Source organism: Etheostoma cragini, chromosome 17, assembly GCF_013103735.1.
Source record: "Etheostoma cragini isolate CJK2018 chromosome 17, CSU_Ecrag_1.0, whole genome shotgun sequence".
NCBI lineage: Eukaryota > Metazoa > Chordata > Actinopteri > Perciformes > Percidae > Etheostoma > Etheostoma cragini.
The window spans coordinates 14,996,615-15,010,526 of NC_048423.1; the positions used below are offsets into that span (position 1 = coordinate 14,996,615).

The following is a 13,912-nucleotide window of genomic DNA, read 5'->3' on the forward strand; positions in this document are numbered from 1 at the left end:
AGGACAGACCTTCCCCCCACCGTTGTTTGCTGAGTGATTGAATGGCCCTCCAGATCAGATGTGATGATTACATTGAGCACCCAGCATGCTCGCAGTGGGATCTCTCAAGTGATTAGGGTGCTGACCGGGGCTGCAGCCCTGCTGACCCTGAGCTTCAGATGTGCTTGGAAAATTCCGACCTGCTATGACCATGTCTATACCATACTGCTCTTTCAGCACTTAGTACACACGGTTACCTTTTCCCTCAGGATCCCTGCTGGCTAGAGAATATACCAGAAAGTAGGATTTGTGGGGCCAGATTGTATCGCTTACAGCAAGCCATGACATGTAAACAAACTGACATAAATCTGTAGGATTCTGTTGTAAGTACGCAGGTTACAAACTTAGCATTTCAGAGTTGAATGAGCTTCACATTCACAACTTCACAAGTACACATTCCTAGAATTAACTGATTGAAGTCATAGTCAGAGAGCAATGACCAGTAGAGCTTTCATCTGTACTCACAAGCTCCTTGGTATGCAGAACAACAGTTAGATTCCAGAGCTCGGACAGAGTAAGGGGGAGGTGTTAATGTGAGTAACTATTCAACAGAGAGACTAATCTTCACTTGTTCGCTTGGTTTTGTCTTGGCTCACAGTTGGCGTCTCATGCCACATTTGTGTTTAAAGCCCATGCAATGAATTCCTCAGTCATTTCTGAAATTGTCCCTGCATTGTTTGCTCTAACCAATTACAAAAGATGATCCAACATTTGGGAGATTACACATTATTTGCCTTTGTTTAAGATCATTTACAAATAAACCAATCCAATGTACTTCATGATCCCAGTGAATGTGTTTTCTTCCATTTAAGGCCTGAATGCTGACATTACAGCAGGCTGAGCTTTGGTGCAGAGTAATGCAATATTTAACCCAAGTCAAACACTGTTAATCCAGTGCAAATCAATTTAAGTAATCAATCAAGTAATCAGTTTAGCAATCAAAGTTGTTGGGTTGGTAAGACTCCTCATTAGCTTCAAATAGCTTTAAAGGGGCTTTTTTTAAAGTAGAAAGTTAAAATGGTTGTTGTACTGTCAAACAAATAAAAGTAATTGCAAATGTTAGAAAGTTAAAAAAAGAATCAAAGCGCTAAGTGGTTTAAAAATATGTTTGTTTTTGTCAGCTGACACAAATTCCCTTCATTGCAGTTATTTAAGTGAACTGAGTTTGCTGTCAGTGACAGATTATCCAGCCGGTCAGTGTTCACTCGTGTCATGGGAAACAGTCTAAGTAGCTTTTATTTATTGCGGAACTGGGCTATTTTTTAAAAGAGTTGCCAAGCCTCCCGAGATATCTCAGCCTCAATTTGGGCTTCAAGGAATCAGTTTAAAGGTAGGATAATCACGATTGAAAAAGGGAGTGGATGATAAATTATTTTGAATTGCACTGACCTAACAAGATGAATACTTGTTGGTATTAAACACATGGAGCAGTGCAATATGAGACAGTGATGGTCAATGTTACTGACTAGTTCTTATGATGTTATTCATACTAGTGATGTCAGACAGTCGAAGCCAATGATAAACACCAGGACTAATAAGAGTCTACAGCCATGCTGGAAACTCTGTGATGTTGTACAGTTTATTGAATGTGTTCTTTATAAAATAAACTCTATTAATGTTCGGTTTCATGCTATATAGTGTTTTTGGTTTACATGTAGCTCCTCTTGAATCAAATTAAGAGTTTTGGCTATTGCTAAAGCGACTGAATAAGATGTGCCTTGGTTGTTATTGTTGCACTACATTGCATCATTAGCAGCACATGACTTAATGCTTACTCTGTGTGTTGTATTTGAGCTTGACTGACTGACTGAAGTGCTGTTGTGTTTCAGCTGGTGTTCGAGGCTCTCCACAGTCAAGAGCCAAGGGGTTACGTAGTCGGCTGGATCATTGCCATCAGTCTGCTGGTGGGAATCCTCATCTTTTTGCTATTAGCTGTGCTACTCTGGAAGGTAACCAACACATATATTGTACAACGCAGATTGTAACTTTTCATCTTACAGCACTAGTCACAAACTGCAATATTTTGCTGAAGCTTCAAGCTACAACAGAAAAAAGTTTTTTTAAATAAACAGTTTTCACAAACTCTCGTGTCCCAGCCAGAGGCGCTGTGTCTCAAGCGTCAACACAGTATCCAGTTGTACAGAGACAGCTGGAAGTATGGATAGAGGTGGGAGTGAGAGCTTGCTTTGTGCCTTTGGCAACCATGAAAAGGACAAATCACAGACTGGACAATAATTCACACCATACCACTCACATGAAAGGAAGAATCTAAAAGGGAAATGGCAATTAAACTGATGTCTAGAGGCCCTGTTGCACAAAACTTCTTTTCTTTTTCCCTGCTTTATTTTCCACCGGGAATACCGCAATGAAACCTTGGAATGTTGGTCCTGGGATACATTCCCCCCCATGATTCCCAGGTCCTCGGACCTTGCCAAAATAAACCCCACTTACAAGAGCAGCACATGTCCTGTATTGCTCTTTTCAGGAAATGCCTGAGGAGAGTACAGGTCTGTATCAATAAACTTTAGTAGGAAGACGCAGATAGATGAATGGAGTCGTAGAGAGAGAGGCATCATCCCAGTGTAGCTGCTTTGTTTAGATACACACCAAGATTAAACTGCTCTCTCCATCCTTTCATATCTCATTTATTTTACACTTGGTTGTCAATTGTAAATTAGAATCCAATATTACTTTCCTAAAGAAAACACCCATTTCTGCAGGGGAAATTCTTGAACGCCTATTTACTTCAAATTGCGTACTGTGTGTGATTTTAAAGTACTGCTGGCCATTTTTCAAAGCAGTCCAAGCCATGTTTTAGATTGACTTCCTCCCTCCCAAACGTCCATTGTTTGCCATTTGTTTCATTGCAGGGGAAATGTCAACTTGCAGACATTTGTAACTTTAATATACACAATCCGTTAAAGTGAAATCAAGGTTTGAGTTGAAATTATTGATTTAAAATTGTTTTATTATTTTAAAGCCGCTGAAAGAAGAGACTGTTTTAAATTAACTCTCTCATTGACTCTCCTAAGAGTGATCTGCTGTATATGTCTGCATTCAATAGCTATGTAAAATCCAGAAGAAAAGCAAGACAAGTTCAAATGAATAAAAAATTGCATAAAAAATGTTGCTGTTTTGCAGCTGAATGTCATAAGTCTGCCGGAGCCATAAATGTAACCACTTCCCAAAGATTTGCAACACGACAGAATAAGACAATACAATAAGACAAACGCTCTAAAGGGGTCATTCTATTGTGTTATGAGACATGACAACATACATTTGACAAATAATAAAGCTGGCTTAATATTCATATTATCTATCATCCAACCAATTTTGATTTAAAAAATTGTAAAATCTAATAATATACATTGTCTTTTTATAGACATTTTATAAGAATCCCAGAGTTCTTAGTGCTATAACACTTATAACATAAGAAACTATGTAATGACAACACCAAATTACCATCAACATCTATTGGATTTATGTATTGCAATGTCTTGTTACTTACATGAATATTTCTTGATCAAGAAGTTACTGCACCCATTTGATATGAAATAACCCTGTTACTCTTAGTAACACAAGAAGCATGCTGACTGTAGCTTGATATTTACCAGAACATACCGTAGGTCTATATGAGATGATAATATCTGCCAGTGTTTCTTTTTTAAATCATCACCTCAAGAGAGTACAATCTATCTTAAAAAGTTTCTGAAAAATTGTCAGCAGTGAAATGCAGTGTGTGATTTGTAGTTAATGAGCTCAAATGATGCAAAACCACAGATTTTCCATTTCTCTAGATTTCTCAGATCAGAGAACAGATGCATCTTACTAACCACTCCAAATTTTTGTTCCTCTCGTTCTTTGACAGATGGGATTTTTCCGTCGGCGCTACAGAGAGATCATTGAGGCTGAAAAGAACAGGAAGGACAGTGATGAAAGTTGGGACTGGATGGAAAAGAACCACTCAGATTTGTAGTGGGGGTCCCACAGGAGCCAATGAGATTAGGGATTGGGTCGGGAAGGATCCAATAGCACGTGGTCTCTTAGCCCTGCCGCCCCAGTGGCACCAGGCCCTTCAGTATTCCATATGTGGAAGAGAAGAATATTCTCCATATTTTTTGGAGACTTGATATTTTTTGTGAGTGGGGGTCCAGGAAACAGGCTTTTGAGGTGACAGTGTATGGCCAGAGGACACTTGCTGTGGAATTCAGCTAATCTCAAAGGAGGAAACTCCCAGCCATCAGCCAGCGAGAGCGGAGCTGTTGATGGAGACCTACATCCGTACTGGGATGTGGAGACGGCATGATTACTGGTGGACAACAAACCCTCAGGGCTGTGTTACATAGCAAATTTATTTTTATACATACACTTTAAGCCATATTGTATAAAACTGGGCTTCGAGAAGAGATCGGGTTTTGAAGGCCATTATAAACACACTGTATCTACAGTATGTTTTCCTAAAAGCACTGATGTTTAATAAGAATGAATGCCTTGGCTCCATAGCTTTACTTTACATGCCAAAGATATGTCTTGTACAGCATATGATTGGAGTCATTTGTATATTCAGTTCTTCCTGGGAGTGAAAGATTGCATCTTTTCTGTACTATTTCTGGCTTATGAATATCTATTTCACATATCTCACTTCCCCTCCCTCCGACATAATCAGCCAGAGTTAAATCCGTTTTAGATTCACACACTCAATGATTAAAACGCTGTGTCCTCGTGTCATTCGATAATGTTATCAGAGTTGTCTCAGAGGTGCTGAGGGTCTAAAAGTGCTCTCGGAAGTCATTAGGATGTAGTTCAGGATGTGGTAAACAACCGCACTATAGCGTTATCTCTATTAACACTTTATTTCTTTGCCATGTTTCCTTTATTATCCACGCCTGAATTACAGAGGTTCAAAATTATACTATTCTCATTTCAAGCCTTTTGACTGTCCATAAGCATTCCATTTGTCATGGCCTGGCTTTTTATTTGAAGGTGATGAAAGTGATTTCAACAAAGTGATTTTGTCAGATAGAAATTTGAATCTTTACTCTCTGCAGTGCTTTGAATAAACAAAATGCTTTGAAAGTGCAATGTGCATTAGAGGGAATTATCTGAAGCTGCTTTTGCAAGGAACTATTGCTCAGGTATGCGGCTGACTTTTTAGTTGGACCCCTAAAGGTTTCCTGGGTCAAGTGAAGACTGAAATACTGTAAGATATGATTTACTATAAGTCATGACACAACCTGATCGGGATTTATTTCCAAAACCTTTCTAGACTTCACCTAAGCCGACCATATTTAATTTTACTATTATGTTATTAGGCCATGGGTTTTAGCGTGAAATATGAGCGGCATTACTCTCCACGGTCAGATGAAAGTCTGCGATGGGAATCCACGTATAGTCATTTACAGGGGCCCAGGGCATGAATGATACCCTAAAAATAGGTGGGAATGTGCTGCACTCAATCACTGCCCATAAACGAGCTCTTTGGGACTCATGGGAAAAGCTCATTTTAAGTCAACAGGGAAGAATGTCAGCTTCCTGAAAATCTGCCACTATTTCAGTTCACAGCTCCTCAGTACTCCATTTTTTTACTCACATGTTTTTAAAAAGTCTTTTTAAATCTAGGTTTTATTGTGGATGGAGTTTTGCAGAACACAGTGAATTCAATTTTGTATTAAATGTCCCCCAAAGAAGTATGAATATTAACTATGTTACATGTGTTCATTGTGAAATAACACAAAGAAAAAAGTGTTAATTATGCTCCAAAAAAGAAGTTTTAGAAATTTCATTGTCAATGACAATTGATTTATAATTAATATTTTAAAATAGATATTTTGCAGTTTTAACCAGAATCAGATTTAAACGTGCAATGCCAAAGAACAAAAACATTTTTTTATTGTTTTTCACATTTCAGTGCTAAGACACTTTATGGCTCACAATGATTGCTTTGCTCTCTATTTTGTGCTGTATGAATCAGTTAGTGATCTGAGATACTTTATTTTACCATTTAATTCCACTGGCATGACTGCATATACTGTACACATGCACGTCTTCCCTGCTTCTGTTAAACCAATGCTACACCTGTATGCAGAGAAACCGACACTTGACAATTTTTGGTAAATTTGAACTGTGATGGTTATATTTTGTTGTGTATGTTTGTTGTCACCGTTAATCACACCGTTATTTGGGTTTTGTTTTTGTTGAGTATACTACTGTCACTGAATATCATTTCCATTATAGTGTGCTGTATATGTTTGATGTTAAAAGTCATGTTGGAACTGTATATTTATCTATTGATAAATTTTAGAGTGAAATTCCATGGCTGTGTATGCTGGTTTTGTCAACATGAGTCCAGTGTGGTTGTTGGTTGGTTCACTTGTTTTTTTTTTTAAGGTGTGTGGTGCTCTCTGCTGGCTGCTTTGCTCACAAGGTACAGACAAAAAATCGTAATAAACAACTAGATATTTAATTTTTGAAAACTCCTTAGAAGTTATATGCATGTCATATTTTCTTAAATGCTGAGTTTTCTAGTGCCAAAACAGTATTTCTCCAAGGGTCTAACTTGTTATTGCTTGTATACAGAATGTGTGTGCATCCTATGAAGTAGAAACGATTAATTGATTATCAGAAAATTAATCAACCACCCCTTTGTTGATCAATTTGTCATTTTATAAGCCAAAATGCCAAGCATTCTCTAATTCCAGCTTCTTGAATATGTGGATGTGCTGGTTTTTACAGTTTCATCAAGGGAATTAAATGTAAGTGGGCTTTGGATAAAATTAGCACTTTGAAGATGTCATCTCGGGAAACTTGAAAAAAATTGAAAAGGTTCATTTTTCTTTCTGATGGAGGTGGATTTGGTAAAGGTGGGCCACTTTTTAACTATTTAAAGCAATTTTCTATATCTACTAAATTTATTAAAAAAATGTGTAAAATAACATTTTAATCTATTCAGTCAACTGATAACTTTATTAAAATACAGTTTTACACTAAGCACTTTCCCTGGACCCCAAACAGTTGTTTTTTAAAGTTCAACCATGCCCACAATGACGATGTCCCAAACAATATTTAATGTTCAATAACAACTAGTTTTATTGCAAGATTTCAGGATGAAAAATCTTAACTGGCAAAGCTTTCATTTTACATTTAAATTTAAGCTTACATTCTAAATCCTCAAATTAAAAACTCAATTAGTCAAAAACAATTTTGAGAGAATAGTATATTCTGCATGCGGGAGCAGTACCTCTGCAGGTTTGCATACGCTTTATGTTATAAGAAAGGCAGCTAATCACTCTTTATACCTGGTGAGATTATGTGTGTTTGGTCAGATGACCCCAGTTGCTATGAAACACTGATACCGAGCACAAGTTCCTCTGTGGAGCACAATTAATTATTAATGCAGCTAAAACAGTGAATACAGCAGGAACATCACAACAAATGCTCACTTTCTTTTGACTAGGGAGACTCAATCTGCTCACTATGTCCTCTTTGTTTGATCATGGGTGGATCAGGACTGCGGCAGTGGAGCAGGTGGTCGCACCAATCGCAAGTCATTTATGCTACTTGGTTCTGCTGTGTGACAGCGCAGAGGAACATGAGCAGTTCAGCCAGCTGGAGGGTGCAGCTCAGGTTGTGGCTAAAGCTACTGAGAACCTGGCAGCAGTGGCCTCCAGGTACGTATATAGTGTGAAGTTTGCTGAGGTAAATAAGAGACAGACATTTGTTACATATTTTCAGATTAACACCAAGCTCTTTACTTCCAGGCAAATAAGTGACACAGAGGATGAAGTTTTACACATGGAGATGTCGTCCCTGTTGGAGTCAGTCGCTGTGTCTGGACAACATGTGCTGCTGGCAGCCCAGAAACTCAGCATCCAGCCCAGTTTGACTGAGCACAGAGAGGAACTCATCACTGCATCACAAAACGTCTTCCTGGGAGTAGTCAAAGTAAAGTATGATTTTTCTTCTCCTAGTTTAAAACGTGGTTCCAAGTATGTTACTACTATTTAATAAAACAATTTAATCATTAAAGAGAAATAAGGATGAAGGAATGGCTGCAGACAGTGACTGATTTAAAGCAAAGAAAGGTTCCAATAGTTGCATCTTCCACAGCTGCATTTTATTTTTACTTTCCCAGAGGTTTCCTTAAAAGGGAATATTACTTAACACATTGAGAGGCCAAACTGCTGTTTTAAGATTTACAACTTAAATATCAGCTATTCAACCATGCTCCTTGGTCTAAACATCTAGTGTTGTTAGAAATAACAGTTTAAATTTTGTCAAATGTTGAGGACAGTGAACTTTTTCTAATGTTAGCTACTGACTGCTATATTATCTGTAACTGTCTTTAATTTATGACAGGATATTACATCAGCTAGTGCTTGGAAACTGGAAAAAGGACCAAACAGTCTACTCCGTTGCTGTCATTAAATTGTATTGCTTTATAAGAAGCTCTACACAACATCACATGATGTGTGACAGACTTCTTTTTTCTCTTTGGTTATGGGAAATGCTCTCTAGATCTGCCAAAACTATTTTAGCACACTAGAGTATCATATTTGAAAAAAGCAATTTGTGCAATTTAAATTTCCACATGTTCTGCAAACAAAAGCTCTTACTGTCACATGCACATTAAAGCTTTGTTTCCCTTTGTTGTCCAAGGTTTAGGAAGACATCTCAAAAAGGATCTGGGACTTCTGTCTAAACCCATAATTGCTATTATATTATGCTCTCGCAATGAAATGCAAGTCGATTTCTATATAGTACCTTTGCACCACAATGGCAAAAGAACTTTTTCAGATCATCAGTTTTTCGGTTTATGTGCACACAAACCTAGTTTTCATTTCTAGGTTTTACATTTAACTAATACATTTGGCATCATTGCATGACTAGGTTTTGATTTGTTTTGCCCCTTGACGATTATGTGTGAAATGTAAACAAAACTTAACAACACTAGCAACTTAACCTGAGGCTGTGCACTAATGTCAGCATGCTAACATGCTCACAATGACAATGCTAACATGAATGTTAGCATGCTAACTTAGTGTGTTAGCATGCTAACATTTTCTAATTAGCACTAAACCTAAAGTTACAGCTGAGACTGATGGATGAGACCTTGGCGCTGAATAATTTGGCTGACATAAATGTCTAAACCAAATTACAAGTCAATCCATCCAACAGTTGTCCAAGCATTTCACTCAGAGCCAAACATGTCAACATTGTCGTGGCACTAGAGGGAAAGTCAGAGGATCACCAAAGTCAGTAGGCTTCATCCACTGGGGACCATGACTGTTTGTACCATTTGTCATGACAACCCATCCAATGGTTGTTGAAATAATTCATTCAAAATGGGGGACTAACAGGCCTACATTGCCCTCCACAGTTCAATGCCACTAGTGTGATTAAAAAATAAATTAAAAAACTGCAGTAAAAAGCACCCTCATCCGTCTCTCTGCTCTTAGGTTCTGTTAGTGGACGATGATGCTACTGTCAGGAGAGTTGTAGCTGCTGCTGATGGAGTTTTGGAGTGCCTCTCTGAGCTTGGCTCCGCCTCGGACATCAAGTCTCTACTTAAATCGTTCCAGGTGTTTTCTGAGGCTCTGCTTCTCCTTAACAGTCTGACAGTGGAGAGAGCAAATGCCTTAAAGGACCCCAGACAAATGAAACAGCTTCTTGATTCCTTGGAGACCCTGAGAAAGTGCATCTCCATGCTGCACACGGCCATGTGCACAAGCATCAAACACCCTACAAGCGAGCAGGCACAGGGAGCAAAGAGGTACATTCTAGACAAGGTGCAGAGTACTGTGAGTGACATTATTATAACCCTGAAAAGTGAATGTCATGGTGAATCACTGGGTCCTTGTGGGTTTTACACAGGGAGGAAGAACAGTCTGTTGCAACTACTTGCTAGTTCCCCCACCACCTCAATCCGAGGCAGTGGCTTTGACAGCCTGGTGAGAGATCTTGTGTTTCACTGCATGGTTGTTGCAAACTCATCTCGTAGAGAGTTTCAACAAAAAGTGGTGGGTCATTGTCGTCACATCCTGCAGTTCTGGTCGGACATAAAAATGATTTTAAAGTCCTCAAAGGATGATTCTGAGCAGGGCCTTGAGAGGACTGCTCTGTTGGTGCAGCATATCCAAATGCTTGACAAAGTTTTGATGACTACTGTACTTTATCAAGTCTTAGACACATTTCTGACCGCATCTTCTACGGTGGAGGAACTTTTAAGTTTGATTAGACAGCTCCTGGTTGCAAATTCTTCTACAGAGATGGATCTGAACTTTATTCAGCCACTAGTTGAGGACTTCATATCTTTCACTGATAGAATAATCCAAGTGGCTAATTTTATCTCAGCTGTGGCTGTTGATGCGAAGAGTTTCGAGAATGTGGAGAACTCACGAGTATGCCTCACAAGACTTAGAGCTCGCATCGCAGCTCTTTCACTGGAGCTGGCAGATAATTCAATGCAAACTGTCCAAAAGCTTCATGAGGTGTGCCAACAATGGGAGGAGGAGACTTGCCAGCTTCAGGAGGCTCTCAGTGATGTAATGGATGTGAAGGAGTTCACCAGTCTCGCTATTGACGAGGTTGTCAATGATCAGCATGGATGTGACGCAGCATATAGAGAACAGAACTACAAACTGTTTAACCAACATGCAACAAACCTTATCTGTCACATGAAGCTGGTGGTTCACTCAGTGAGGAGGCACTTGGACAGAAGTGATGACCCCATCTACAGGAATGGCCTCCTGGTCCTGCTGAAAAAGGTACAATCATCTCGAACCAAAGTGGGTGAGTCATTCAGAGACATGGTTTTCGGTTCCACTCTAAATGTGGAGGTATATTCTACTTTTACAGATAATGTTTCGATGGCTATTCAGCACTTCAAAGTGCTCAGAAAGGGGCTGGATGGCCAACAGCATCCACATCTCCTGAGCCCACTGCGAGAGGAGGCACGTCAGCCTGAAATCTCACCTTCATGTCTACAAGTCACAGGCACTTGTGAACTGAACCTGGCTCAAAGAGGCTCTCCTGTTTTGAAGGTCATGAAGAAGGATTCCCAAACTGAAAAGGAGGAGGAGAACTCAGATGAGGAAACCCCAGAAGCAGAAATGGCTCATAAATGTGACATCAATGATTTAAAGCTCCCAGCTGTCTCTGATGAGCCAAAACTGATTTACAAGCCTCTTGAAATTGACCTTTTACCCCTCCTGTATAAAGTTGTGACTGTGACTAAAGGGAAAGATGTGACAGAACTGAACCAGGCCTGCACTGGTGTTCTTGAGATGTCAAACTGTTACGCTCAAGCCGCAAAGGAAGCCTTGGCCATTGTTGATGCGGTCGATTGTCAGACGTTGGAAAGTTTTAGAGCAGAGCTTGTGTCACTGACTCCACTGCTCGTCCAGACAGCTCAGGAGACGGCGATGAGCTCAGCGATGAGCACGGAGAGCATCTACAAACACAGCACACAGTTTACTGATCTTATTAACAACACCCGAAAGGTTTTACTGCCAGTAGCTGGAACCTGGTATCATACTGTTTACACTGAGCTGCAAAGAAATCTGACAACAATGCCAGCCACTGTTACACAGCAACTGAATGAAGTGATGACTTTATGTGCTGACGTGGTCCAGCTGTTAACATCGTCTGATTTAACCATGCAAAGTGACCGTCAAGAAACATTCAGCATTTTACACAACAAGCTGAACAAAGCCCGGAACAACACAAAGTATCTGGTGGACCTTTCCACCTCATTGAAAGGACAAGTAGACCAATTGGAGGGACCCTGCATCCTCTGGGGCCTGTCTATTCAGGTTTTGCTGAACTCACTTGATAAGATTTTGGGAACATCAACTGCAATGAACCAGTTGAGCCCTCAGAAACAGCTATCAGTGTTGTCTGAGAACTTGCTTCGAATTCAAGAGGCAGCAAGGCTAACCAGCCTGAATTGTAAAAGTGCATACAAATCAAAACAGTTAATAGGATACCAGGATGAACTAAAAACCCTGACTGAAGCTTATCTTAAAGCTGCCGAAGAGCTCGACACAACGCTTAGTGTGATGCAACTTGCAAAATCAGAATTCTTTCAGAGAAATCTTTTGATTAAAATGAGAGTGCTTTCTGGCCATTTAAGCAAAGCAAATAAGGATTATGACACAGCACTTCAAAATATTGTCAGCATGGCTTATTTTGCTGCTGAACACTTTAGGAAGAACAACACAGACGACGCCGAGCAAAAATTTGACAATGCAGCTCAAACACTTTTTGAAAGTGTAAAACCCGCAACCAAACAAGTTGAGGACTGCTTACACTTCATCCGTGACCCGCGTGCCCGTTCTAACCTGAGGTCTATCAACGATCACCTGTCTTTTCAGATCTCAGATATAATCAGCAGGGCGAGGCTCATGATAGAGACTCACTACATTTGTGACACACTCAGTCTGGATGTGCAGGTACAGTGCTGGTCAGCCAAAGCTCACTATGTGGTGGAGGAGATCAGGAAGCAGGATGGGATTCACCTAGAGACTAAAGAGCACATCATGGCCGGTCTACAGGGCAGAAGACCTGAGTATATCAAAGAAGTGTTGGCTACAGTCCCATCTAACGTCAAAGAAGTGGAATTTCCCAAGGCAATGACACCTTGGCAGAAAGGCAACACAGATGCTGCAGAACTAAATGTGAACATGGCACCTGTTGCCAAATATGGACCTGGAAATATGGAAAAATACGTAGGTATCTCATGATTAACACAATTAGTGTTTCCTTCATTTCTCAAAAATGACATCCCTATTTTTCTTTGTAGGATGGTGTCCTGTCTTGCGCATACAAAGATGCTCCTTCGCTGACCTACACTTCGCTTTTTTTAAAGCAAGAAAGTGACAGCTGGGATCCGCAGGACAACCGAATTGTCCAGGTGACCAGGAAGATGGCTGACACACTATTTTACATGACTCAGTACTTGAGGAAGAGAGGCCCAATACCGGTAAGGACCACCAGAGAGCACTTAACTGACTTGATCTCTATGTTTGTCAGCACCTTCGTTCAAAATCATTCCTATTTTTCCAGAATAAAGAGGCATTTGTCAACGCAGCTAAAGATGTTATCTCAAACTGCCAGTCAGTAACTCAGTTTATCAGAGTTATTGCCAACCACTGCCTGGATAAACAGTGTACGGTTGAACTCTCCCTCATAGTGGAGCAGATTCTCACCATTACCAACCAGCTCAACATCATCTCCAGGTCAGATAAGCATAGACATAAATCACAAACTAGAAACTAAGCTAGACAACACGTAAAGGTAATGAGACATATGTTCTTCATGTTTACTTAGTGTCAATGCTGTAACACCTGGGTGCAAATCATCTGATGAGATCCTGGTGAAGAACACACAAAATCTACTCCAGACCGTCTTGCGTGGGGTCCATGCTGCAGAGACAGCCTGCATTACAGTAAATCTAACATCAAAAACAATTCTGTAATGATACAAGGTCTTCTCCATCATGTACTAGTGATATGATACAGCTTAAACTATGTTATGTGAATTGTTTCCTAGGCCATTAAAGCTGCAAAATTACTCTTGTCCCAGGGTTTGAAGCAGCCTGAGCCAAACTCAGATGGTGCAGAGGCTACAGCCTTGTGTTTCCAGTGGAGGAGGAAGCTGGAGATCCATCGAGCCCTGCAGACCTCTAACCCAGAGACCGATGAGCTGGGTTTGAGGAAGACCTCATCCCACCCGGTAGCACCCACTCTTGCCCTGCCAGTTTGCTACAAGTGACCACTGCACCTTCAAAACAAAAAGTAGTATGTAGATTCTCAAGAAATAAGAAGCTTAACAAAGATCACATTTTTTTGGTTTTCTGTTTGATATAACCATGTGA

At 40.0% G+C, this 13,912-nt stretch overlaps 2 protein-coding genes across 2 annotated transcripts in view; both read left to right on the forward strand.

Moving 5' to 3' along the window:
- Nucleotides 1–6,349, forward strand: part of itga9 (integrin, alpha 9) — a 48,098-nt gene extending 41,749 nt beyond the window's left edge. The window contains exons 27-28 of the mRNA XM_034898362.1: nt 1,869–1,988; nt 3,908–6,349. Coding sequence (XP_034754253.1) covers nt 1,869–1,988; nt 3,908–4,015 — 228 coding nt within the window. The 3' untranslated portion in view covers nt 4,016–6,349. The remainder of the gene's footprint in view (nt 1–1,868; nt 1,989–3,907) is intronic.
- Nucleotides 6,350–7,512: 1,163 nt separating this feature from the next.
- Nucleotides 7,513–13,801, forward strand: LOC117960541. Its single transcript, XM_034898484.1, has 4 exons — nt 7,513–7,706; nt 7,797–7,980; nt 9,495–13,018; nt 13,102–13,801. The coding sequence occupies exons 1-3, from the start codon at nt 7,513–7,515 to the stop codon at nt 12,777–12,779; spliced, it is 3,663 nt and encodes a 1,220-aa protein (XP_034754375.1). The 3' UTR covers nt 12,780–13,018; nt 13,102–13,801.
- Nucleotides 13,802–13,912: the final 111 nt, after the last annotated feature.

What these genes read in the sequence shown, in the direction of transcription:
- LOC117960541 (XM_034898484.1), top strand. Translation starts at nt 7,513, where the DNA reads ATGTCCTCTTTGTTTGATCATGGGTGGATCAGGACTGCGGCAGTGGAG. An exon ending in CTGGCAGCAGTGGCCTCCAG is followed by an intron (nt 7,707 to 7,796) that starts GTACGTATATAG and finishes CTTTACTTCCAG; the next exon opens with GCAAATAAGTGACACAGAGG. An exon ending in TCTTCCTGGGAGTAGTCAAA is followed by an intron (nt 7,981 to 9,494) that starts GTAAAGTATGAT and finishes CTCTGCTCTTAG; the next exon opens with GTTCTGTTAGTGGACGATGA.